This window comes from Brienomyrus brachyistius, chromosome 2 (genome assembly GCF_023856365.1).
Source record: "Brienomyrus brachyistius isolate T26 chromosome 2, BBRACH_0.4, whole genome shotgun sequence".
Taxonomy (NCBI): domain Eukaryota; kingdom Metazoa; phylum Chordata; class Actinopteri; order Osteoglossiformes; family Mormyridae; genus Brienomyrus; species Brienomyrus brachyistius.
Genome location: NC_064534.1, coordinates 32,870,597 through 32,897,503, shown reverse-complemented (window position 1 = coordinate 32,897,503; position 26,907 = coordinate 32,870,597). Strand labels below are relative to the sequence as shown.

The 26,907-nt window shown below is 42.8% G+C and overlaps 1 protein-coding gene across 5 annotated transcripts in view; it reads left to right on the top strand.

Annotated features, from left to right (window-relative positions):
* The window catches only part of LOC125709881 (zinc finger protein 462-like), a 46,274-nt gene extending 21,062 nt beyond the window's left edge, over positions 1 to 25,212 (top strand). For 3 of the 5 annotated variants that reach the window (XM_048978848.1, XM_048978857.1, XM_048978867.1), the window contains exons 2-12: positions 5,985 to 6,190; positions 6,854 to 12,225; positions 12,413 to 12,550; positions 14,054 to 14,412; positions 15,405 to 15,508; positions 16,462 to 16,653; positions 18,010 to 18,244; positions 20,185 to 20,725; positions 21,770 to 21,932; positions 22,009 to 22,114; positions 22,912 to 25,212. In XM_048978848.1, the coding sequence (XP_048834805.1) occupies positions 6,007 to 6,190; positions 6,854 to 12,225; positions 12,413 to 12,550; positions 14,054 to 14,412; positions 15,405 to 15,508; positions 16,462 to 16,653; positions 18,010 to 18,244; positions 20,185 to 20,725; positions 21,770 to 21,932; positions 22,009 to 22,114; positions 22,912 to 23,119 (7,602 nt within the window). In that variant the 5' untranslated portion in view covers positions 5,985 to 6,006 and the 3' untranslated portion in view covers positions 23,120 to 25,212. Of the gene's footprint in view, positions 1 to 5,984; positions 6,191 to 6,853; positions 12,226 to 12,412; positions 12,551 to 14,053; positions 14,413 to 15,404; positions 15,509 to 16,461; positions 16,654 to 18,009; positions 18,245 to 20,184; positions 20,726 to 21,769; positions 21,975 to 22,008; positions 22,115 to 22,911 lie in introns of all 5 variants that reach the window. The other 2 variants (XM_048978875.1, XM_048978884.1) reach the window with 2 other exon arrangements.
* The last annotated feature ends 1,695 nt before the right edge of the window (positions 25,213 to 26,907 follow it).

The following is a 26,907-nucleotide window of genomic DNA, read 5'->3' as shown; positions in this document are numbered from 1 at the left end:
CCCAGAAGCAGCTAGAAGTTAAGAATAATTTTTAGGTAATGGCTTTCAACAAAAAGTGTTAAAGGATTAATACAATTTGCATTGCATTGCATTGCATTACTTGTATATGTTCTTCCCATAATTGCATTGGGTTTCCTTTAGATTCCTCACACAGTCCAAGAATATATTGTTGGTTGGAATTGGTGATCCTAAAGTAGTGAGTGTTTTTGGGTCCCGTAATGGACTCCATCCATGGCTTATCCTGTAACGTGCTTCCTCAGTCTGGCTCTTGGCTCTCTCTCTGCAACTCAGTTTTAAGTTATTGTAGAAGATGAATGGATGGATTTATAATGCTTCTTATTACATTTACATTTAATAATTAAGCTGTCAACTAAAGAGATTAGCAACCAGTTTCTAACTTGGCGGTATCATTTTGCAAACCTGCCGTGTTACCGGACTGACTTTCATCTTCCATTTCTGGATATTGAAATGATTGTTCGAGACACTAAATGTAGCCTCTTCACAGGAAATATTCAGCGAACAATATAGTGCCTTTTAGAATTATTTACAGCAGCTTGGTCAAAAGGCAGCAATGATTGTTTGCTTGTTTGTGTGATGTGCAGCGGTTATAGAATGGTAATGTGGTGCACAAAGCAGCGAGGGGAAACGCTGGATTGGGACTGCCCTGTTCAGACAGCTTCAGGGGAAGCTGCTGGATCAGCTCCCCGGATAGTATGTAAGACCAGTCAAAGCACCATCGGGGGCATATGCTAATGTGAACCTCGCGTGTCTTTTTGTGGGGGCGAGAGGCGGTACATTGTAGACGCCAATGGGAGAGAATTCTGACAGGTTATGCACACTGTGCCGTAAAAGAGAAGGGGACGGGGGTTGTCGCGGTTGCCATGAAGTTATCGATGCCCCTCCAGCATGAGGAGCAGATGCGTAGACAGGCAGGCCCCAACTCCTACTGACACTGAGCTTAGTGTGAAATATGTAGCTTAGCTGAGCCAAGTTTGATACCACCAAAGAAAGTGGGTTTACGGTGAGCATGATACTGTGTATATTTCGAATGTATTCCATGGATATTGATTAGTTCATACTCGGGCACTTTTGATATATGTATTATTTCTAGTAGACCGAAACATGAGGTAAGCTGAGGTCCTGCAGCAAATTACAAAGTTCTGATTGGCTATTCCCCTGAGCTCCACTGTCTTTGTGTTTTAGCAAATAAAATCACCGACCTCTTTCTTAAATATGATACCAGCAACTAGGGAGTATTTAATATTGATCCTCATCTCTGCGAGGGTATGATGTAATCTTTAAATCACTCTTGCAAAAGATAATCACTTTTTTGGAGGGGGAGGAGGCATCGAGTTCTTGTGTCCTTCATAAACGCTCGCAGGGTTCCATGATGTTTCTCTTCTTGGGGGAGGGGGAAGGGGGAAGCTGACTAAGAAATGTTAGATCTGAAATGAGAGCTGCTTGCCATAGTGGTACCCGTGGAGAAAGACAACTTGTGAACAAAACCCATAATCGGCTTATTGAGGGCTTGTACAAAACCTTCCTTTCAGCCAGAGCATCTGCTGCTGGCAGGCCTTAATGGAGGTGCGAGTAATTGTATTATGGACTAGATAACAGTTAACAAATGTTGGAAGATTGGGAGGGGGGCTTGGGCTGGCTGTAGTTTCCAGGCGACTGGGTCATGCAGCCATGTTTACTGCTTCTGTTACCCCTTGGGCTGAAGTCAACTGTAGATGTGTGCCAAGCTTGGGAAATGACGGAACCTTGGACATACTGTGAGTTTTCACGCCCCTTGTCAAGCTTAGCCTGCAGTTCACATTTCATCCATTGCACCCCCCCCCCCCCCCAGTTTGAAGAACGTCCCTCGTGCCCTGCATGTCCAAAATTTTTGTGTTCCCCTAACACATTAAAGGAGCGCTTCTTTGCATGGAACAGCCTCCAGGCTGGCGTGCATACCCTATGCTGAGCTCTGCAAGTGTGGGGACTTGGGTACATCTGGCAGATGGATTTCACTCTGACAACGCAGAGCGAGAGGATTAGATCTTCGGGGCCATGTTGTGAGCTGGCTGAGCTACCTTATCAAACATCTCCACCTAAAATGTCTGCCCTTACAGCTCGTAGGGTCCGTGGCTCCTCAGCACTCAAGAGCTGGTTAAAGTGCTCTTTCAGCAAGACTGCATGGGGAACGGAGACAAGTGTTGAGCAGGCATTGCTTGCTTTCTTCTCCAGCCGTCTTCACTTCTTGTTAGGTCAGGCAGAATCAGCCAGAAAGCAGGAGGAAAGATATTTCAGAGATGTTAAATACACTCATGTCACTTAATAACTGAGCAGGTTGGAAAGCTGAACTTCCTTTTCCGAAACCAGAACAACACAAAAAACCACTCGGTTCCGATTTATAGAAATTATTTGAATACTTTTGAGCACTTGTAAGGGTCATGTGATGGTTCGTGTTAGATGTCAGGTCACAGAATTATACAGTTAAGCATTCTGGTTTGTGTTACGAATTTAATTGAATTGAGACTAATTTGCAAATTCTAAAACATCGTGTGTGAGAATATTGCGAGAAACGGCAGCATTCGCGTTCAGTTTGAATGCTGCAAAAAAACGCATCTAAAATGGGAAAGAGCTGTTGTGCGATTGATTGATTGTGCAAATACATTTAACACGAAATAGGAGCCACCTTTTTAGTAAATGCTGAAAACTAAATAAGTATTGGAAGTGGATTAGTTACGTATGGCCAATGCCTGATTCGTCAAATAGTTCTGGATCGACTTCGATACTGATCTGAATATCTTTATTTTAAAGTTTCCATTACAGTGTGAACATACTCAAGTCACCTCTTCCAAGAGACATTGCAGATGTTACTGGAGTTAGTGCTTCCAGACAGCTCTTATGACCACAGCTATATTTAGGAAGCGTTCTGACTTTTCTTGTACATCATGTCCTTCAATGTCAGTTTCAAGATGACATACTTTCGGATAAAGCTGTTTTGAAATTAAAATACTTTATGGCACTAATCAGTTAAGATGAACAGATTACACGAGTAATCAACTACTGCTTTAAATTCAAGGAAGATATTTTTACCATAAATCATCTTTATATGCAAGGAACTTTTGGTCCCATTGGTGGTGGTCTGGGCAATATGGACCAGAAACTGTACCTCAGTGTTTTTAGCAGAATACCGAGACGCGATTATGTTTTCATGATTTTTTTTTTAAGAAGTGGGCTAAATGTTCAGTTTTGTCAAAAAGCGTATGTGAGACGCCAGAAACACATTCATTAAAACGGTGCGTAGCTAATTGAAATTGAAATACAGGGTTTCTTTCCCTGTTTGCAAATATATAACTAACTTCAGTATAAACATTTCCTTTATTTCAATCGCAAGTTTCAAAATAGACAAAATTCTTTGTGCCAATATCAGTGTTGCATGGATCAGATGAAGCAGCTATGACGTAAAAGCATTTCACTTCATGTCCAGTAACAGTCTTCCCCCTCCCACAGTTTATGATATTGTCCTCAAAACAGAAGGTGAATGTTGAGGAGCAGAAAAAAAATCTCTAAATCTAAAACCTATTTGGCTAATGACTCAAAACAGAAGCCTCACAACCATTGTAAGTGTGATTCATAAGATTCTCAAATTAACATGGCTGTAAATTTCAGGGGGAATGAGGGGGTAGTAGACCCCCAATAACTTAAAACCAGCTAATCCAACCCCCCCCCCCGCCCCCCCAAATAATCATGTTTCTCCCATAATGTGTGGAGACCTCAATCCCCCCAATGTTACAGCTAAAGTTACACCCTTGCATCCTATAAATAAATATTGCAAGTTACAGTAAAGCCTCGGATTGCGAGTGACTTGGTTTGTGAGTTTTGAAAGACAAGCAAAAATTTGTAAAACTAACTTGATAAACGAGCGAGGTCTTGCAATACGAGTATTATGTATACGCTTTGTCTGCCGAGCGTCACGTAATCACAACTGAGCCGATGGTTCTTCTCTCTCTCGCTGTGGGATTGTGGGTAATCGTCTCCCATGCTCGGTTTCAGTCAGCGTGCCTCACTCGTATAGTCAAAATTTAGTAGAAAAGCACCACCCGAATAAGGGTGTAGCAGTGCGAGCGATGAATCTGTTTAACGACAGTGCAATGTCCACATTTCTGTGAAATCCAAAAGAAGGCAGAAGCAGCTGTCATTGGATAGGTTCCTTGTTAAATTCGCACAAAAAGGAAAATTCCAGTGAGCCAACAGATAGCAGTGATTCCGTTATAGTGAGTCATCCTACAAACTAACCCTCCTCTCTTTCGTCTCCCTCACACCATCCACGATTCTTTTCAAAGGTGTAATGCAGGTGAATTTGTTTTATGTATTTTTATTTTATTTTGTATTAATCATTTTTTTATATGAATATTTTTGAGTAGAAAATATGTAGAACGAATAATCTGAGTTTCCGTTATTTCTAATGGGAAAATTTGCTTTGATTTGATACACAAGTGCTTTGGATTACAAGCACGTTTCCGGAACGAATTATGCTCGCAATCCGAGGTTTTACTGTGTTTAAAATATTGTAATGTTTTTAAACAAAATGAATTGGATAACAATGTCTCCTGACTTCTCAATTAGCTTCCCCATGAGACACCACTAATTGAGTGGTTTGATTTTAGCTGCGAATTCTGTGCAACATCACTACCGAAGCTCTCGCATTGTGCACAACCAGGAAAGAATACTATTGGTCTCTATTAAAAATCTTTAATAGAGCCCAATTTTAATGCATGATGAAAGAAAATAAATATAAGCAGTATTGTGTCATCCTATATCTCGTTTTGAAAATATATCGATATGCTGTAAAAAAAAAAAAAAAAAATCATTATACCACCTAGTACTAATTGGAGGTAATAATGGTCGCTTGTGTACTGAGTGGTACAGTGCATTTGTATTCTCTGTCCAGTCATGAAATAAAGGTAGGCTCATGTACCAGGAAGACCAGGATCATTTAGCCTACAGTCAGAATGGACTTGGGGTCATTGTAGAGCAAGTGATTTTTTTTAAAAAGGAATTTTCCTACAGACAATTAGTATGATATGCAATTTTAATGTCAGTTCAGTAAATGTGAAGGCGCAGAGCACCTGCATGCTGTAAGAGTCGAAGCTGAAATACAGAATATACTTTCGCAGCTGGGTTGCGACAATGCAGGGTTCGCAGCTGGGTTGCGACAATGCAGGGTTCTTAGCTGGGTTGCGACATATGGAAGGCAAGGTGCAAAAACTCTCAAAGGCAACCGTTGATGAATTTGGATTCTTCAGAATGTGAATGTTTTAGATGACAGTCTTCATAATGAAGTATCACTCCAGGTTGCCAGTGAAGTTTGGCCAAGGTTGCATACAACCTTTGATACTGAACCTTTGGACTACACTTATGTATGTTACACAACAGATTATTTAAGATTCAGGTCTGCTGTGTCCATTTATCTTCTTCTGAGTGGTACCGTTTTATCCAAAGGATCCTGAAGATGGTAATTCTTCACACTCGCAGCCTGTCTTAGTTTTGTCAGGACTTCCAAGTTAAGCTGCATTTCCTGATGTAACTATGCTGCAGAGTGTTTCAAGGTTCTAGAATAAGCCAATAATTCATCCTCATGATTTTGTTTAATTTTTGGAGCCAGAATAGTGCAGGTAATTGAAACACACTTGGGGCATGACGATCTACAGTGTTAGTTATCAGTTCCCCATGAGGGAAAGAACCTCGTAATTTTAATGATGATTGTTTTAAGCTATTCCTAACGTACAGGGGTAGGGTGAGCCTAGAGCAAACCCCAGGGCACAAAAATCACAAGGCACGGCTAAAAACAAAGCCTGTAGATGCTTTCCTCTTAATGATCACAGTTTTAGAATCTCAATTCATGTGGTAGTGTCGATCCCTCTGGGAAGTCTTTCGACGTCTGTATTTCTGGAATTCATCTTCAGTGAAACTGTCGTCTTTGTCCTCTCCAGTTGCCTGTGGAAGTCCAGAGTGATGGAAGTTCTACAGTGCGATGGCTGCCATTTCCGGGCTGATTCATACGATGACCTCAAGGCACACATCCAGGATGTTCACACAGCCTTCTTGCAACCAACAGCGGTCGGAGACAGGAGCCCAGAGCATTCTGGCTCCAACTCTCTCAACTCGCTCCACCAAACCGAGGAGGACGAGCAAGCCGGTATTATCTCATCGGACTGGTTGATATTGCTCAGGATTGGGTAAAATATATAGCAAATGTATTTCCATAAATGTGTTTTGAAAATATGTTTTTAATTATAAATATAAAATACCCATTCATTTTTTTTTATTTTTTTTTTACAAAAAATAGTGTTTCAAAAATATTTAATTTGGAAGAAACAGTAGTGTTCGTTAGTCGGGTCATTTTAGTGGCTAATCAACTGATGGTAGAAAGCTCAGTTTATTGCTTTTTTTTAGAAGACAATGATTTTTGTATTACTCATCGAGGTGTTAACCAATCCAATAACCAAGTATTAAGACATTTTTTTTTTTCTTTTTTAACTAAGCATTATACCCCTTTAGGTTTATCTATTTGTGTAAGTACTGATATGGGTCAATTTCAACAGTTTTGTTTTCTTTTTAGCTTTGACGTTAGCTTAAAAGCTAAACCACACAATGTGGAATGTGGAGTATGACAGTTTTATTGTGGTCGTTTTCTTAGCCGTTTTTATTAAACACTAACTTGCAAAACAGAGCGTTGAAGTGCCAGTATACTATGCAACTTCCCAAGTCAACTGAAAATGTGTAACTTTTGTTAATATCCCAACTGAGCTTGAGTTACTATGGTTGTGTTTAGAGATAATATGTCTGTGTTTTTTCTCAGAGCTCCATTCCTTGGACCTGGACCCTGAACCTCTTACTGGTTCATCACAGACTACTCACAAACGATCAGTGAACCAGCCCTCTAGGTCTACAACTCAGTTTTTCCAGTGCAAATTTTGTGTACGTTACTTTAGATCAAAATCACTCCTTAACGACCACACCAAAAGAGTACATGCAGTTGTCAGTGCAGCATCTGAGGGTAGTTCATCACCCCCACAAACCTCTAAGCAAACTAGCTACAGCATTCTCATGCATGAAGGTATGAGGAAGGTGTTCTCCTGCCAGTACTGCACATACAAATCTCCTCGACGTGCTCGGATTTTGAAACACCAGAAGATGTTTCATAAATATATCCTTTTGGACTCTCCTGATAACGAATTAGCCACAAATTCAGTTATGCTGCCTACCCAGGAAGCCAGTTTGGAATTACCAGAGGCGGTAGTACAACGTAGCATTTTGGAATCAATGGTCAAACCTCTTACAAAATCCAGGGGGAACTTTTCCTGTGAGTGGTGCGGATACCAGACACTTCGACGAGAGCGCTGGTGTGATCACATGATGAAAAAACACCGCAATATGGTTAAGATAATGTCATCAATCCAACAGCAAGATGGGGATACTAGTATCGATTCTCCCAAACCCAGCTCACTTCATTCTCCCAGTAGTAGTCCCAATTCTGGATTGCCATCCAGTAGCTTGAATGGTAAAGACGTGTCACCTGGCAACACTGGCTTTATGGGCTCCTCTGAAAGTGCAGCACGGTCCACCCCTGCACAAGTGGATGGTTTTTCATCTTGCGAGTATTCTCAGAAGAAATCTAAGATACCCAATAGTACAGGAACCTCTACTTTATCAGAGAGACCAACATTTGTTATGTCTGATGTATCTAACTCAGCAGGGGACTTTGAGAAAAGCAGTGTGCAGGGTGATTCCAGAAGTAGCTCAGATGATGAAGCAGAAGATATGGATGATACTCTTGCTCATTTATCTGATGATTCTAAAAAACAGCTGCTGTCTGATGAGGAGTATAAGATACTTGAAACAAAGGGAATACCATTCAAGAAGCATATGAACAGATTCCAATGTCCGTTTTGTTCATTCTTGACCATGCATCGTCAGAGCATTTCTCGTCACATCGAAAAAATCCATCTCTCTGGCAAGAAGACTCTATACAAATGTGACAAATGTCCCTTCATATGCACTAATCCACTCAGACTTGGCACTCATAAGCAGTGTCATGTGGAGACATCCTCTGAATGGGAAAACATGGATGACAGTCTGTACATCCAAGATGAAGAGCCAATGAATGGAGGAAATGTCAGCTCCAAAGTCTCCAGCAAAAAATCCTGTGGAATAGCGGAAATCGATCCAGAGAAGTCCTATCACTGCTCCCTCTGCAGCTACTCTACAACCACACTGAAAGGACTTCGTGTTCACCAGCAACACAAGCATTCTTACTGTGACAACATGAAGGCAGACCCTCTTGATGGTTCACCAAATGAGCAGCTGCACTCTGAACATGAAATCTATAGTTCTTCAAGCTATGTGAAAAAGACCCAAACATCTATTCTTGGATTTTCATCAAAAAAGCTTGTTGTCAATAAGAGCGCAAGGAAATCAATCAATGACTCCCCCCTCGATTTATCTCCGGTTAAGAAGAGAACCAGAATAGATGAAATTGCAAACAATCTACAAAGTAAAATCAGCCAAAGCTCACAAAGGGATGAGGCCATTATTAACCTAGAGGAGATGGATGAGGAAGAGGAAGAGGAGGAGAATGGTGAAAATGAAACGGATGAAGACAAAGTTGACGTTGAAGTCGCGCAACTGTCAAAGAAACACTGCATCTCTCGGCCACGTCGGAAGTACTCCAGAAAGATGAAGGGTACCCAAGAGGAGGGAAAACGGAAGCTTTTCCTTCACGAGAAACTGAAGTCTAGTAGCACGTTGATTCAGTTGACAATTTCAGATGATGACGACAATGAAAACGAGTGTGCCTCCTCAGCTGGGTCTAAAAGCTTGCAGGATCAAGCTGAAAAAGACAGTGGAGGGGAGGTTTTCCGGCATGGCAGTGATTACAGTGATGACACAGCCACCCTATTTTATTGCAAACATTGCGAGTATCAGAATAAATCAGCACGCAGTGTCAGCACTCATTATCAAAGAATGCACCCATATATCAAGTTTAATTTCCGATACATTTTAGATCCTGAAGATCAGAGTGCTGTTTTCCGGTGTTTGGAGTGCTTTGTAGAGTATACAACCTTTGATGATCTTAATCAGCACTACATAGAGCATCACCCTGAAGCCATGAATGTGCTCAACTTCAATCAGCCAGATCTGGTGTATAAGTGTCGATTCTGCTTGTATACCAGTCCAAATGTTAGAAGTCTGATGCCGCATTATCAAAGAATGCACCCTACAGTGAAAATAAACAACGCCATGATATTTTCCAGCTATGTTGTTGAGCCACGTCACAAAGATTCCATTGAGTCACAAACACTGAGGGAGATCTTAAACTCTGGTCCCAAGAACTTTTGTAATTCTTCAAGTGGATCCAAATCATCTGTGCAGTTTAGTCCAGTCCATAAGAGCTTCAAAAGTCAAGAGTACTACACGGAGACAGAAGTCATGAAAGAATCTGTGGTTAACAATGTAGTGGTGTATGACTGTGACGTCTGCTCTTTTGCCAGTCCAAACATGCATTCTGTCCTGGTTCATTATCAGAAAAAGCATCCAGAGCAGAAGGCATCGTACTTTCGTATTCAGAAAACAATGAGGATTGTCTCTGTAGATAGAGCTCAAGCTTCAAATAATGACTCGCCTGATGCGAGCAGCTCTGATTCCTTGAAGACATCCAATGTGATTCCTATGGGAGTGGATGAAGATATTTACTACTGCAAACACTGTGTGTACAGTAACCGGTCAGTTGTAGGTGTGCTTGTCCATTACCAAAAGAGGCATCCAGAAATAAAAGTGACTGCAAAATATATCAAGCATGCTCCCCCTACCTCTGGTCTAATGAAGTTAATGGAGGAGTTGCAGATTGCACCGCCAAAACAATTCTTGAAATCAATCAGCAATAATGGGGTGGATAATTCTTCCCGTACCAAGTCTGGTGGTGACAAAGGAGAGTTGGAAATGCTGTATTTTTGTCAGCATTGTGACTATGGGAACCAAACTGTCAAAGGAGTCTTGATCCATTACCAGAAAAAACACAGAGATGTGAAAGCAAATGCTGATTTGGTTCGAAGACATACTGCTGTAGTGCGGAGTCAGCGAGAGAGAGCTCAGTCCAATAATTCATCTGTCCCTGCTGCCATTTCTGATTCTGAGGCGACGAGGCCACTTCGGGCCTTAAAGTGCAGGCACTGCACTTACACATCTCCTTATATATACGCGCTGAAGAAACATTTAAAGAAGGACCACCCAACAGTGAAAGCTACAGCCACGACAATTTTGCACTGGGCTTATCAAGATGGCATATTGGAGGCTGGGTACCACTGTGAGTGGTGCATCTATTTCCATCCAGAACCAAATGGACTTCTCATGCATTACCAAAAGCGTCACCCTGAGCACAATGTGGATTACACGTACATGGCCACCAAATTATGGGCAGGACCCGACACCTCAGCCTCTCAGTCAGTAGGAAATGCTGACTCCTCCAAGCATTACCAATGCAAAGATTGTGCCTTTCAAGCCTGTTCCATCTGGGACATCACCAACCACTACCAGGCTGTTCACCCTTGGGCTGTCAAAGGTGATGACTCTGTACTGCTTGATATCATCAAAGGTAACCTGTCCTCAGAAAAAAGGCAGACTTCCACAAAAGAAGATCTCTCCATTATTTCCGGCCAGTTTAACAGTCATGCTTGTGAGCAGGGCCAAGAACAGTCATTGGATCTCGCTGGGCAGCTGACAAAAATCGTCTCGCATCAGTCATTTCCCAGCACATCAATTTCAAATAACCCATATCAGTGCACTGTTTGTTTCTCAGAGTACAACAGCCTTCATGGTCTTCTAACTCATTATGGCAAAAAGCACCCTGGCATGAAAGTAAAGGCAGCTGATTTTGCACAGGAAACTGACATCAATCCCAGCTCGGTCTACAAGTGTCGGCATTGTCCATATGTGAACTCTCGTATACATGGGGTGCTGACTCACTACCAGAAGAGGCATCCTCAAATTAAAGTTACTGCTGAGGATTTCGCAGATGACATTGAAGAAGTTGCAGATGCTAACGAAGGGGAAGAAAAGTACAAATCTCAGAGGCAGGGGTTTGGTGCTTATAGGTGCAAAATGTGTCCATATACTCACGGAACATTAGAAAAACTGAAGATTCACTATGAGAAATATCACAATCAGCCAGCTTCAGATATGTTCAGGCCTACGTTTGCAGATCTTTCTAGCAACATGGATGAAACGCATGTTGAAAGTAGTCTAGCAGACGTGGAAGATGCTACTGATTTTCATGCGGCATTCTCTGAGTTTTCAGTTGACAAAGGTGAAAAGCAATCATTTAGATGTCAACTTTGCAAGTATTTCTGCTCCACCAGGAAAGGTATAGCACGCCACTATCGCATTAAACACAACAATGTCCGGGCGCAACCTGAGGGTAAGAACAATGTCTTTAAGTGTGCTCTCTGCTCTTATACAAACCCCATTCGCAAAGGCCTGGCAGCGCACTACCAAAAGCGACATCACATTGACGCGTACTACACTCACTGCTTGGCTGCGTCTAAGACCGCCACAGAGAAGCCCAGTAAAGTGGTGGTTCCTGCAGCTGAAGAGCAAGGCCCCATGCTGAGCGAGGAGCTCAGGGTTGCCGTGGAGAAGAGGAAATGCTCCCTCTGTTCTTTTCAGGCTTTCAGCAGGAAGAGCATTGTCTCCCATTACATCAAGCGTCACCCTGGCGTTTTCCCCAAAAAGCAGCATTCTAGTAAGCTTGGGCGGTACTTCACTATAGTGTACGACAAGGAACCTGAGAATCCTGCCGAGGTGGAAGCAAAGAGGGCGACCGAGGAGCCCTGCGTGACGGAGCAGGAGGACGATTCAGAGAGGCTGCCGTTCAAATGCAGCAGGTGCTTCAAGCTGTCGTTCAATACAGCCGAGCTGCTCTGCATGCACTACACCGAGCATCATAGCAAGGACCTGAAGCGAGACTTCGCCACCCTGGCTGGCCCCACGGGAAATGGCACCGACAACTACCAGTGTGCCCGATGCGACCTCAAGTTCCTCAGTCTCCCAGAACTCGGTACCCACTTAGCCAGCCACAATGAAGATATCCGAAAGCAGGTGGAGCGTCAAGAGAGAAGGAAACAGCTCCTTAACAAGCAGAAGGGAGCCGAACAGCTGGACGGCACCCCAGAAAAGGTGTGTCCCTTTAAATATAAAAATACTGTTCGTCACTCTGTCACTTTGATGATGATCATGACTTTGAGTAAGAATGTAGTTGCTGTGATACTTCTCACAAAGAATCTGTTTTGGTGCTGATGAGAAATGTGTAATTGAAAGGTGACAATTGGATTTAATTTTTGATCTTCAATTTTCTTTTCCATAGCTGGAGAACCATGCCAGTAATGTCCCAATAGGGTACAGGTGCAACTTTTGTGTGGAAGTCCATCCCACTCTCAGGGCCATCTGCAACCACCTGAGGAAGCATGTCCAGTATGGAGAGACCAAGGCAGGCCGTGTGAAGGTGAGGGGTGACACTAACTGCATGGGTGTCGAATGACGTCCCCAGGATGTGTGAGATCAGATTATCAGCCTCTGAACTTGTCAGTCATTGTGGTTGTTACCGTTCAAGATGGCTTTGGGTGATAAGTTGCAGGGTGCTGATTTTTTTAATTTCATTCCTTTTTTGTCTTTTTCGATTTTCCTTAAAATACCCTTAATGACGTGCCAGCTAATAGTTTTAAGAAACCCGGAAACATTCATTGCTTTCTGTCCTTTGTAATTGACAGTGCTCAATAAATATTCTTCTCCTCTATGCACACATCGTATTGCTTGCATGCCTCACAAAACACATATTGCACTTCAGGTCTGTCCTTTTTTCGCTGTTTAGACTCTAGGAAGCAATGTTGAATATCAGATTAAGCGTTTGCACATGATGATAAGCAAAGGCGACCATTTTTAAACTTTTGCTTTGAAAACCTTTTTTAAATTACGGTGGCACTGTCTAATATTTGGAGAGGCCGAAATGCGTCTGTCACCGTCTTCCAATCACAGGTTAGTTAACTTCCTCAAAGGCTTTTGAAAGTTACTCCATCTGTCTGGTGGCTCTGGCTGTTGTCCTGTGGTGGGGAGGTGGGCGTGATAATCCCGGTGAGGGGAAGGCGCCATTGCCTCAGGGGTAGTGGGGAATAGTGAGGATTTAACCATTCTTCACTGGAGCCAAAGGCCTGGAAGACAGGAACAGAGCAAGGGATTCGAGGTTTATCTGGTACTGAAGCCAAACTGGTTTCTGCAAGCTAAGCCAAATGTTTCTGTATGCTACATGGCTGTCCAGAGGCTTTTTTGATAGACTGTGGAGTGATCTAAAGGAGCACACTGGGTCAAAAGTACATGTGGTATTTTAAGTTTGCAGTCAAGTGCTGTGACTAGAATAATGATCTTTTCCTGATGTGATTTTATAGAAATTAGGTTTCGCTGACACAGCAGGGCTGACATGTTCTGTGTTGCGTTGTGCTTTTTTTCATCCACATACATGAAGTTACCCTTAAACCAAAAAGAAGTTTGTCGCTGAAGGGCTGCAAATGCTTTTTTGGGATTCTTCCTGGCAGAGGATGGCAGCAAACTGGGGCTAAGGGATGGAGCACGTAGCTTATTCACCTGCTAAACTCAGGCCCCAACTTGACAGCGAGTATTTGAACATGATTCGAGCTGAGATGCACAATGGGTGGTTTGATTTTACAGCTGCACCCCCTGGTAAACCGTGAGAAACATTCCTAAAAAGGTGACGTTTGAAAACTGGCTGTATGGGTTGGATCGCTCTTTATTGTTCACACAAACATTACGTCAATGAGCAGAATCTCGAACTTGTAGTAGTTGTAGATGATATAGTTGCATAAAACACATCTCATTAATGTGGGAAAAAATGTGAAATGCAATAAAAACAGTAATCCTGGCAGCTAAGACCTTCAGCTATAAATACAATGAACTGCTCCTTCCCAATTATTATTTTCCACCTTTTTTTTATTAGCATGAAGTTCCAGAAATACCAGTGTCTGCACCAGGCGACGGAGACCCGAATGGTGACTTGGAAGAGGCGGAGCCCGTCACCCTCGGGTTGAGTCCAGTTTCGCCTGAGGCAGCCGCTGCCGTGGCAACTGACGCCAAGCCCGGAATGGCGGAGCCAGAGCAGAGATTGGGCAAACTGGTGGCCGTCAGCGAGAGGCGGGTGGAAAAGCGCGCATGTGGCCAGTGCGACCGCGTGTTCATGTCCATGCAGGGTCTGCGTTCACACGAGAGGAGCCACACGGCAATGGCAGCAGCCCTGAGCAGGCGGGAAGACAAGTACATCTGCCAGTACTGCCCGTTCAGCTCCCCCTTCAGGCACAAGTACGGAAAGACTGACCGAGACGGCCTCTGTTTCATTCTTCTGTCTTGCTGTCTGTTTTCGGTAACCACTTTAGCATGGAATGTATGCCGAGATACTTGGGGCAAATGGCACGGTCCACTGCGGCTGTGATATCTGTCGGTCCATTGTAACGTTTTCTTTCTCCGTCTCTCTGACTCTCTCTCAATCACACATAAATACAGCCACAAACACACCCATTAATTTAGGGTGGCTCGCTAAAAGCATTCTTCCATTATTCATTTTACGAGTCCTCATCACGTATCGCTGAGGTGAAGCTGGAGATGTCAGAGGAGACGCACTCGGGCGTAATGAGAAGATGCACGCCGACGGCTGGGGGCAGATTCATACCTTTGTCTACAGGACGATGGCTCTACTTGCCGAGCCTCTGTGCTCACTGTTGCTTTAATGTCAGCTTTTTCCCTCTATTTCTCGGCGGTCAGATATTACTTGGAGTAATATGTTACATATCTGCTTTCGGAGCCAGTATTTAAGTCGAGCCTATTCAGGATGAGGCTCATTTTCCGATACGTGTGAAACTTCAAATTCTTTCAAATTCTTAATTACTTTTATGCCCCTTTTTTGAATACATTAGCATGTTGTGTTGCTTTGTGCCTTCGGAACATTTTGTTTAGCTACAGATACTTCATGTTAAATGTTGACGACATTTGGAAGGTGCCTCCAGTTGCCTGTGAGGTCATGTTGGTGCTGTTGGGCTCCATGGGCCCAGTCCAGCAGGGCGTCTTGTCGATTACCGTGCCACAAAGTGATATGATGAGAAACTAATTGCTGCCACACAGTCATACGTTTTAAAGTAGGAAACGCAGGTAGCAGTTTCATGCGGTTTTAATTTCATGGCGAGAAAATGGATGGATGATACGGTGCGATGGTTGAGTCGCCACGATTGCTGGCTTTTTGCTGTTGACGCTCTTTCCTCCTCCTCCTCTGCCCCCTGTGCCCCCGTGTCCATCCTCAGCCTCCAGCGACACATTTTGTCGCACCATCGACACCGCAAGCCCTTCCTCTCCAAGTCTGCCTACCTGAGCCGTTTCAAAAGCCACCTGAACAAAGCCCATCCAGGTGAGAACGACGCGATGCAGAATATCCGGTTAGAGATCCTGACCTCTACGGTCGGCCTTTTCACAGGGCGTATTGGCTCTGCAGTGGGAGCACGGATGAAGCATGAAGGCTTATTAGATTTGGGACCATTTGATTCAGTCATGTAGCCCCTTTTACAGTGCAGTTGATATCACACAGCAAAGCTTTATCAACATTACAAGTATATTGACAAGACGATTAACATTTACTGTTGTAAAAATATTAAAATTTATGTGGAGAGAAGCTTCAAAGGCCAAAAATTAAGTTTATGTGCTAGACCAAGAATTCGCTTCTCCATATACACTGCTGTGGTAGATAAAAGCATTCAGTTTTCAGTTCATATTCAGCTCATATAACAGCCTGCTTATTTATTCGTTGATTTTCTTTATTTGCTGATGCGTGCTGCTGCCTCTTCATGGGGTTTTCTTCTAGGGCCTGGCATTGAAATGTTAGATGCTGAACAAGTCGTTTTTCTGCTGCATTTCCCCTTTCTTCATGTGTAAGAAATGGATTGATGGATTTAAGAAGCTTTCCTTAAAATTGCACTGGGTTGGCCTTATAAATAAACCTTGTGATGGCAGCAACTGGCTATGGCTTAGAGGCTGCGTGAAATCTCCAAGATAGACCGTTAAGGATACTGACGCATTACATCATTTGTATCCTGCCTCTGTCTGCCATATTAATTAAAGGGGAACAGAAGAGGCAACCTTGGTGGATTCTTGTTTGCCTTCAAAGGTTCTGCCAGCACCCGGCTTGCAGCGGATTCTGATAACACTAGTATGCATGATTTTGGAGGGTGGGATGTGGCAGGTGAGCAGAGGTGCCTTGGAAAGACCAGGGCGGTATGATGCAGCAAGGTCACGTCAAGGTGGTCCTTAGCTGACAGCTGAGATGTAAATCTCTAATGCAGGCGTGTTGGTTGTGTTCCTGACCAGGTGAGAACACATACAGGTGCTTGTCTTGCCCTCAGTCCTTCATGACCATCAGCCAGCTGAAGGAGCATTCCCAGGAGATCCACGGAGAGGTGCTCACCCTCCCCAGGCTCCGTGCTGCCACTCAGTCGACAGTCCGTCCGCAGCGGCCCGCCCGGATGGGCGAGAAACTCCCCGTCACCATCGACTCCACTGGTCAGTGCCCTGCAGTGTGTCTAAGAGATCCCTCTCTTTTTTTGTTGTTGTGAATAAGTACTCACTGCCCTATCTGCCCGGTTTATAGATTTTCTTGCATTTATGTGTTTTTCCTCATTTGCTAGTTTTGTGCACAGTGTTCAACTAAAGAGTGATATTTATCACCATGGCAACAACTATGGCAAAATAAGATGTATGCTGTAGATTTCGGTTAATAGTTATACAAGTGGATTCTTTGAAAAGGATATTGTCCGTACCTTTCATTAGTCTGAATTATGACTAAAACCCCATATGGAGAAAAGACTCATTCGTGACACTGTTATTACCTCTCATCCAGGAACCTTGCTGACCTAATTTTTTTTTATCCAGTGGAATTATGCATAAAACTTTTGGGTAAACCATATATTTACTCCGACTTTAGAGGTACTGTTGTGAGAATGTGTTGAAGAAGCCTTTGCAGCTGTGGGTTCCTGCACCCTTCTTCTCAAGTGTGATCTGTTCGACTGATTTGAAGTCTGATTTAAGATTTTATTTTTTTTTTCCTTCATTAACACTCTTAAAATTCTTATTGCATCCACCAGAAAGAAATATTTGTTGCTAGTTTGACCCAAGGAGTCTCTGTATGCATTGATTTCTCTATGTCCAGTCTGCTGGCCTTTTGGTCAAGCTTACGGGTAATGTCAGTGATTTCTTTATTTTTTAAAATTATTTTTAATTTTTTGTACCTCATCCAAGAACATTGAGGACCACCTTTTGTCTCTAAATTTGCTGCATCACCGGAGAGAAAGGTGTCTATATTCTCAAAGGAAAATGAGAAATATCAACATGTACAATCACCCGAGAAAGACGGCCTTCTCATTGCCCTCTAGGGATTGTGTGTGTGTGTGGGATTCATCCATAGTTTCTCTGCTGAAATTTGACTGTATTTGCCAATGAATGTGAAACCTGGGGACCTCAAATTAAATGTCAGCGCGGGTGATTGTAGGGATTAAACCAGAGGGGAAAAAAAAAATCCTCAGCCTTAAAGCAAAATACATGGTGCGTATTTTAAAACATGAGTCAACCTCAACCAACTGTCAGCACCATGCTGTCTAGAATTTCCCGTGATCCAGGGATATTATAAGTGCCCCAATTGCCTGAGAAGTGGAACCAGATGTTAGGGAATGTTTGTGATTTTCTAAACTCGCAGATGTGAGGTTGTGAGTTTAGATCCGAAGTAACACAATGCTTTGCCTTTAAACTAACTACTTGAGCCTTGCTGAGTTTGCTTAAGTTATTATCCAGAAAGGGTGGGTGACCTATTTCCATCATTTGATAAGAACGACAAAGTTTCTCCTGGATTTGTTCGCCACACAGATGCGACGTATACAGACCCTGCGGATGTGCAGCAGCAGCAGCGCAGCCACTACCAGCAGGTGGTGCAGTCTGCCACGCCCAGCCCAGCCCCGACGCCTGCAGACGCAGTGCTCACCTGTGAATTCTGCGAGTTCAGCTCTGGCTACATGCAGAGCCTGCGCAGACACTACCGCGACCGTCACGGTGGCAAGAAACTCTACAAGTGCAAAGACTGCTCCTACTTCACTTGCTATAAGTGAGTCCATGTTCAACACATACCTAGACTTTTGTGATATTCCCGGGATTTATGCACGAACGGATCCTAAAATGTGACCTGGTCTTGATTTGGGTCATAATACAGATATCTTGTTCATTAAACAGCACATGTTTTTTTTTATATTGCCATATCTTTAGTGATAATTTGGTACAGTCAGTTGGCGTAAAAAGTATGTGAACCCCCAGGATAATGAGCCCTTGTAAAGAGTGTATTTGGAATCGGGTGTTTTGAGTAAGTTTATGTGCGGCTTTGACCTGCTTCGCCTTATGCACCCCGTATCCCATTTATGATGTACAATTAGCTAATAGAAAGCAGGACTCGATTTTGATTCCAGTTCACTGTGAGAGTACTTGAGTTTTGTGTTCAACAGCAGCCATCCTGCACATCACTGCTTTTCTGAGCTGTTATTTCCATTTGTGACCTTCCTGTCAGCTTTAATGAGTCTGGTCATTCTCCTCTGACCTCTCATTAGCAATGTGTTTTCAGCAACAGAAATGTCATTGAGTTTTTTTTTTTTGTTCATTATACCATTCTCTGTACACTCCAGACAATGCACTGCAAATCCCAGGAAGGTGGCTGTCTCTGAGATGCTGGAACCGTGGCATCTGCCACAAACGATCACACCATGCTCAAAATCTGCTCAGAACACACGTCTTGGCTGTTCTAATGCTGAGCCACATTGTAACTGACCTTCTTGGCCCTGTCAGCATGCTGTAGTCATAAGACTCCTTTTGGAGGAGCAGGATTTATTGCCTAATGGGCAATGAGTGTAAAAGAAAATATCAAAAGTGCTCTTTAGGATTCTGTTCTAGTTGTATATGAAGCAATTCAGAGGTTCAAGGTAGAGGAATCTAGAAAGAGTTGCAAGAGAATTTTAGAATGATGGCGAAGGATCTACAGGCATCTCTTGCACTTTGTGTTCATGAGTCTATGTAAAGACCGAAGAGTAATGTTCATGGGTATTGGACGAAAAAAATCATTGCCGTCCATCTCAACTTTGCTATAGACCATCTATGTTCTACAGCAGTGGTGCAACAATATACTATGGACAGATGAGACCAAAGTTGAATGTTTTGGGAATTGCAGATGGCATTAAGTTTGGAAAAATGCATAACATTGCAAACCGACACTAAAATCTTGTGCCAGTTGTGAAGGACGATGGAGAGAGTGTAAAGGCTTAGGGCACTGCTTTGCCGACTGCACCTGGATAGATTGTGGCCATTGAAGGACCAATGGATTTCATGTTTTATCGTGAAGTTCTACAGCCGAATGTCAGAGTTTCTGTCTGCGATCTAAAACTGAAATGAAGCTGCGTCATGCGGTAATGATGATCCAAAATATAGGAGTAAATCAGCAAGAGTGTAAGCAGAAGAAACTCCGTAGTTAAAAATGGCCGCAGTTACAGTCCAAACCTTAGTCAAATCAAAATATTGTAGCGTGATCTGAAACAGGCCGTTCAAGTAAGACTTCCCGAAAATGTACATTAAATTGTTTCAGTTCATGTAGAGGGATGGAGCAGAAGCACCACGCAGGTCTAATCACCAGCTGCAGACGGAATTTGGTTGAAATTAAAGGAGCTTGCAGGAGTTACTAAACATAAGGGTTCACATACTTTTATTCCATCAGTTATGATTTTTAAAAAATAAAAAAAAATCTATTTTATAGAGATGTGGCAATGCTAAATTATGTGTATTGCCTGTTAAGAATTTATATATTATGCCTTGGATGATATTTTAGGATCCATTCCTGCAGGAAGAGCTTAATTTTTTTTTTTTCTTCCAAAAACTGTATATTCCTACGATTTGCTTCTGTTTTTTGTGTGTGTAAATGCTTACTCCTCACGCTGTCAGGGGTCAGTCTTTCCAAAGTGACTGCCTGTTTCCTGTGTATGAAAACGTGCCCGTCGGTGCCACACGCAGGTCGGCGTTCACCATGCACGTGGAGTCGGGTCACTCGGCGTTGCCGGTGGAGGGGCCCCGGGACCTGCACTGCCCACTGTGCCTCTATCACACCAAAGTCAAGAGCAGCATGATTGATCACGTCGTCCTGCACCGAGGTACACGCTGCCCGGCTCTGCGGCAGGGATTACAGTCTCTTCTCTTACCGGCTCTTTCCCATGGTGGCTTGACAGCTGAAGGAAAGAAGGCAGCCCAGGCGTCTCAGTTGACAGTTGATTATCCATCCTTTGACTTTCTTCTTCCTCTCTCTCTCTCTGTGGCGTGTTTGTCGTCTCCAGAGGAGCGCGTTGTGCCGCTGGAGGTGTCCCGCTCCAAGCTGTCGCGGCATCTCCAGGGCGTCGTGTTCAGCTGCCACAAGTGTACCTTCACCTGCTCTGGTGACGAGAGCCTGAAACAGCACCTGAACAAGCACGGCGAGCTGAAACCATACAAGTGTCAGCTGTGTTTCTATGACAGCGGGGAGCTGGAGGAGCTGGAAGCCCACCTGCGTGACGAGCACAAGGTCAGCGCCCCAACCCCCCCCCACATCATTTGCATTATCTTAAATATCCAGTACTATTTTTTTAGGATTTCAGTAACGTTGGGCACTGCTTTCAGATGTTTGATATTCAAAGTACACAGAGATGCAATGAAACCTGGAAAAACTGTTGCTCCCTCCTAATAATTTGAGCTCAAAGGGGGTCGTTTGAATCTGTTTTCCTTTGGTAAACAGTCAAGGGTCCAACTTTGACCCTAATCTTCGGAATGAAGTTTTCAGCATGTAGGTTTTAGAACAGAGTTCCCCAATTCTGGTAATCTTGCAATCTTGAAATTGGGGAACCCTGTTCTAGAGGTTCATAATTCCACATCAAAAAGAAATTAAGACCTCTTGAGAGAAGGCTTGGAAAAGGTTAGGGCTGCTCCTAAGCCTCTGGATTGGATTTGGACTTTGGCTCCAACTGTGAACTAAAATAAAAAGCAATAACCTGTCCCAGGAGTGAGCACCCTGCCAAAGCCAGAGAATAGCTTGGGAAGTCACTAGGAATCTAGCGGTCTGGATGCCCATTGCTCCACAATCACTAGGCCAGAGGCTCACTGCTGTATTCTCAATAGTTCTGGAAAGATATTCAATAAACAGACATAATCTGATTGTGTTATTGAAAGGACCGTGAATTCTGTCCCGTACCACAGAAATGTAGAATATCAGGCCATCTGTTTGTATGCTAAAGCTAAAAAACAGCTGGGTCATAGAGTAATGTACATGGGTCACTGGGTAACCTGCATCTGTCTGCATGAGAATGGATGCAGCACAAGAAAATTGAAATTTTGTGCCATCCTGGGCAGATCTAAACCCCATGCATACGTTAATCTGAACTGAATCATGCTTATGAACCAGTATCAGAGTGGATGTTTTACTTTTTCAAAAATGTGTATAAAAATGTAGCCGCCTGCTTTTTAAAATACTGTACGTGTTTACCATTTACCACAACAGTGAACAGCGGTCCACCCACTGCATGCATGCCGACACTGCATGCAATAACCTGATGCCTGGAATTCTCCTAAACAGGTGATCTGTAATTTTGAGCTGGTGGGCCGGGTAAACCTCGACCAGCTGGAGGCCATGATGGGCAAGCTGAGCAGCACAGAGGAGGATGAAGAAGACCGGGAGGAGGAGGAGGAGGAAGAAAGAGATGGGGAGCTAAAAGAAGCTGAGAAGGCTGAAGCCAAAGGTTATTGATGACGTGTACAGTGAGAGGGAGCCAGTGCCGGAGGTATCTGTGCGCTAATGATATGTCTGTCTCGCAGACGCTCCTGGCTCCCCGGGTAGTGAGAAGCGCTTTGCCTGCAAGTTCTGTGGTCGGGCCTTTACCAACAGCGCCGAGTGGGAACGCCACGTTCTCCGGCATGGCATGTACGTCGCGCTGCCTGTGATCTCTTCCTCAGTCTGTTTCTTTACCTTCACTCTCTCTCTCTTTCTAGGTATTCCTTTTGTTTCCATCCGGCTTTCTTGCTCTCCTGCCTGATGTTTGCTCTCTCCTGTTGAATTTTTCCTGTTCCACTTGTTCACAGACAAATCACTGAATTCTGCATTTAGAAAAGCAAAGAGAAATTTGACTTGAAATTGCTGGCAGTATAGAAGCAAAAAATACGATTAGGATAAGACGGTTAATGAGATGTGCAATGTGCAAAAATGGGTTGTGTGGAAAAAAATAGAGTAACGGTTTATGGTCTGCTAAATGAAGTCAGGAGAGTAACCCATTGTAGTCTTAAATTTCAATTAAAAAAAATTTATATGTCAACAAAATAATGACTGTCTGGGCCAGACTTGTCAGTGGTTTTTTGGGGGGAAATTAAACATTCAAGTGCATTAACAATTTGAGGTAATTTGGTCCACATGATGCCCATGTTAAGCTGATGCAGTGCCCCCTAGCTTCAGATTCCACTTGTGTTACAAACATAAACATTTTCAATTGTTTACATACATCACACCTAGTGGCTACTGATATATAGCTAAACTGTGCGATGTACATAAACAAAAAAAGATCCCGAGGAAGAGTCACAAAAAAACCTGTGCTGTTAAGGGGCTTAAATCCACTGATTTTAAAATAATGATTGAAAATACAAAAAAAGGTTGCAGTGTGAAGTGTCACAGATAAACCGAAGTGCTTCCAGCAGTGAACAGTTTTCCACTGTGTCTTTTGACTGCAGGACTGTAGCTAACAGCAGGATGAAGGATGGCCTCTCTTCAGTGGCTGAGGCTTCCTCACAGACTGGGCTTGTATCCCTGACTGCCAAACTGGAGAGACCCGACCCCAGCGATGGCATGGAGGTGGAGAGTGGATCTTTAGAGCAGGAGAAGGCCTGTACTGAAAACGTGGAGAATGAAGGAACAACAGAGACCAAAAATTCTCCATGAGAGATGCTGGAAGGAAGGGGCTTCGATGGGTATTTGAAGATGGGGAGTCGAAGGAGTTTAGGCTGAAGGGTAGTGGGGGGGGGGGGGGGGGGAATCAGCCTGCAACTGCTTTACAGCTGAGCAATGAAAAGATGCACAGTCAGAAAATAGGTGCATTCTGAAGTCTTACTCGTTGAAAGTTACAGGATACTGTGCATCTTTCCTGTAGGTCACAATGTGTATTTTTTTTTCTTTTAAAGTGCTAAAGAGACATTATCTTGGTCCCAGAGGATAAACACTAATATATTGGTAGCCAATAGTGATAGTGAGTGGTACTGTAATGGAGTTCAGGTTGAATTCTCAGTCTGTTAGTACAGTAGGAACATTATTGAGTTCTGTTTGAGTTGGAAGCCTGTGTATTTGCTGTCGTTTTTCCTTCTGTACTATTTACTTGAACCACCATCCCCACCTGCGGCGATAATTGCTTAATTGTTCAGAAGGGTTCTTTTGTTAGGTTTTTTTTCTTCTTCTTTTATGTTCCTGATGTGCGGCTGCCTGCTACTGGTTTAGGTCAGTTGGGACCGAACACGCATGGCTTGACTTTCTTCTAAATTCATGGTCCACGAGTTGGAGGTCTAGGCACCCCAGTTTTGATATCCTGTAGCGATGTTCCTTGGAAGTTCGTTGCGTCTTGCTTTGTGTGCTTCTAAAGCTTTGACTGCCCCCCCCTTAAGTTTCTAGTACAATTTCCACACTCTTTTGAGGAGTTTTTCTACATAGTTTTCGTTTATGCGCCCTTTCGAAAAACATGGAGCTTTCAGCAGAAATAAGAAATGCACCCAATTCGCTGTACCACACACCAGTTCTCAATTACTTCCAAAAAGGGATTCCTTCATTGGTTATCGAGTTCAGATTGTATGAATACCCAGTTGTAATGACTGTGTACTTTCATTGTAGGCTCTTATCGTCAAGATGATTTTCTGTTTAGTGTGTCGCTTCAAGGTTGGCGCCAGAAACCAAAAGAAGGAAAGAAAGGTTCTCACCTCAGGAAGCCACATCTGCAAGCCCACAGTCCCTCTGAAGCCAAACTGATTTGGATGCAAATGTTCGGACCGAAGAGCTTCAGTGACAAGCAGGTCTCCTTATGTACTTTACTCGTCCGGGACACTCTATTGCAGCTTTGCTGCTAAAAATCTGGGGATTTACGGGAAAAAAAAAATAACGTTAACTGAGCACCTTGATATTGTAGCTGTATTTGTTGTTGCTATTGTTTTTTTGTATTCTGTTTATCCTGAGATTATTTTTTCAACCTGAAGTTCCTGAGCCTTGTCATTATTTCTGAGTAGTCAAAAGTTTGATTAAACTGCTGCTCAAATACCCTAAAGCCTTAATAGTAATTGTTAACTATTGTTTAGTATTTTGGCACTTTATGAAAATGTTTTGTTTCAACACCAGTATGACCAATAAGCATTTTGTAACCAATTCTCTTCACTTAAGACTGTCCTCCGCAAGCCGAAGTCCTGTTCACACATGGTTTCCCCTCTATAGATGCATATAGACACACAAGTGCAAACGTTGGTGTTTGACAGGAACCTTCTAATATCTTTGTGGTTTCGTTCTCATGAGAAGCAGAAAGCTTCAACCCTATGCTATTGCCGAAAATAGAAAATGTTCCTTTTTTTTCTTACATTTGGTGGTGTTGGGGGGTAAAAACGGCAGCCCAGGTGGGTATTTCCTGCGGGTGACTTACCACAGTCCCCAGTTCCTCCAATATAAGAAATGCTTGCCTTTATGAAAATAAGTTTTAATTATAAAGAAATAAGCTTTCAAGTGGCAGCTCCTTCTTGGTAGTTCCTTTGATTAAAAACAACACACTGGAAAATGTGTATATATTTTGTTTATTTTACTCTTCCTACCATTGTTGGAGTTCTGCTATAGTTTCTTTAGCTCCTGCATCTTGCCTTTTGTCCTGTGGGATTCAGATTCCTGAAGGCAGATTGTAATGTTGTCTAGAATGGTTGTTTACACTTTTATTCATTTTAATTCTGGATACTATGTACATATTGTAATTTGTTTGTCTTTTTTAACTTGTTATTAAAGATCTGATAATGTTATTATGTTTAGGGTCTTTTTTTCCCTTTGATACATTTATAAATAAATTATATTTTGTTCCTATTTTTTTCTTTTAGCTGTCCAGTTTAAACAATCATATTAAACTGCTCTAGATTGAAACGGCTTCAGCTGTTAGTACATTTTCTTTGGTGGCCTGTAGTATTCAATATAATACGTTGTAGTCAATCTATGCGGTGTGTAAAAGAGATGAAAATATATATTTTGTATTTACAGACATTTCAAATGTCTTGGTTAAATATGTAAACATTGAGACATTAGGTTAAGTGTGTGTGCTAGATTCAGCCGTCATTGTCCTGGTTTGTTGTTACTCAAGGCAATCTCACTAGATCCTCACACCCTGGCTTTGTAAGCTGTACAGGCAGGTTTACACTCTGGATTTCATTTTATTTTTGAGAGGATGGGGGCAAGGGAGGGGGTATAGTTATACCTGATGCAACAATGTACAATCTTCAGGAAATCAGAGGGAGAGAAGAACTCTCAAATCTGTCACTAAGTGATAAGCTGCACCTTTCCTGGTACACTGCAGCGGAGTCTTACCGCAATGTACAAATTAGGGCATGACTCAAATGATGTTCCTATATATGTAGCCTCACATCCCGCAGTAGCTAAGACTTGAATGATGTCAGGAGGAAGTAAGACACCATGTTATACACTCTCCACTTACTTGCGATTAATATATCTCATCCCAGGTATCTGAGGTTACTCAATGGATTTATTAATTAACGTGAGTGAAACATATACAAGCAAGGTGGGATTTCAATATCTGCAGCCTGGTACACAATTTTCAAAATGAAATGAGGAACCAATTCTCCAAACACACTTCCCCCAAACTAAAGTTTACAGTTGTGACTTTTGCTTTAGTAAAGAAATTATACTTCTCATATGACCTTTAGATGGGCAGAACCAAATATCCTGGATCATTTGTTATCTTGTTAGGTTTTACACAAACCTCTGCAAAAGCCTATGCGAACAGCTTGCTGATAATTAAAGCACTTCAAATCACTAAGTGCCCATTGCTAGTGTCTGCTTTCAGGTTTCATGATCGCTACACCCATGATATGCGCTTTTGCCTGTCTTTCTGCGTCTCTGACGCTTGAAACCTTTGCTGGATTGCTACACATCTCGTGGATATCTCCTGACGAGGGATGTAGTATTTATCTATCACTTCACCGGGAGCTCACTGTCATACCTCATAACTCAATGACAATATCGTGAAATGCTGTCGAGAACTGCCGTCGTCCCTGACAAGGACATCACATTCTCTTAACACAGGGCAGCAATAACCCGAACCTGCTGTACCCAATAACCCAAATGTGACCAGTATTTTAGCAAGCTGTCAACCCATATGTTGATCTAGACTACTGGAACTATCTAGATGGGCTTATCAAAGCATTCGAAATTCTGTATTATTTGTTATTTTCAGCCGTCCCACATAATCGTGTTTTACGCATCTTGATGTTCCTCCGTTGTCTAATAGGTCAGGCTTTTACAAGGTTGCCATGGGAACAGCTATACTGTATCACACCACTTCAAGGTCAAACCTTTGCATCACATTGCCTAAAAGCTGGAAATAGTTTTTTGGGATTGGACTCTTTGCATTGGGAAAATGCTCCCCTGAGACTTTAGCCTACTGAATCCCTTCCATGCTTTAAGAAAGGACTCAAATGTCATCTCAA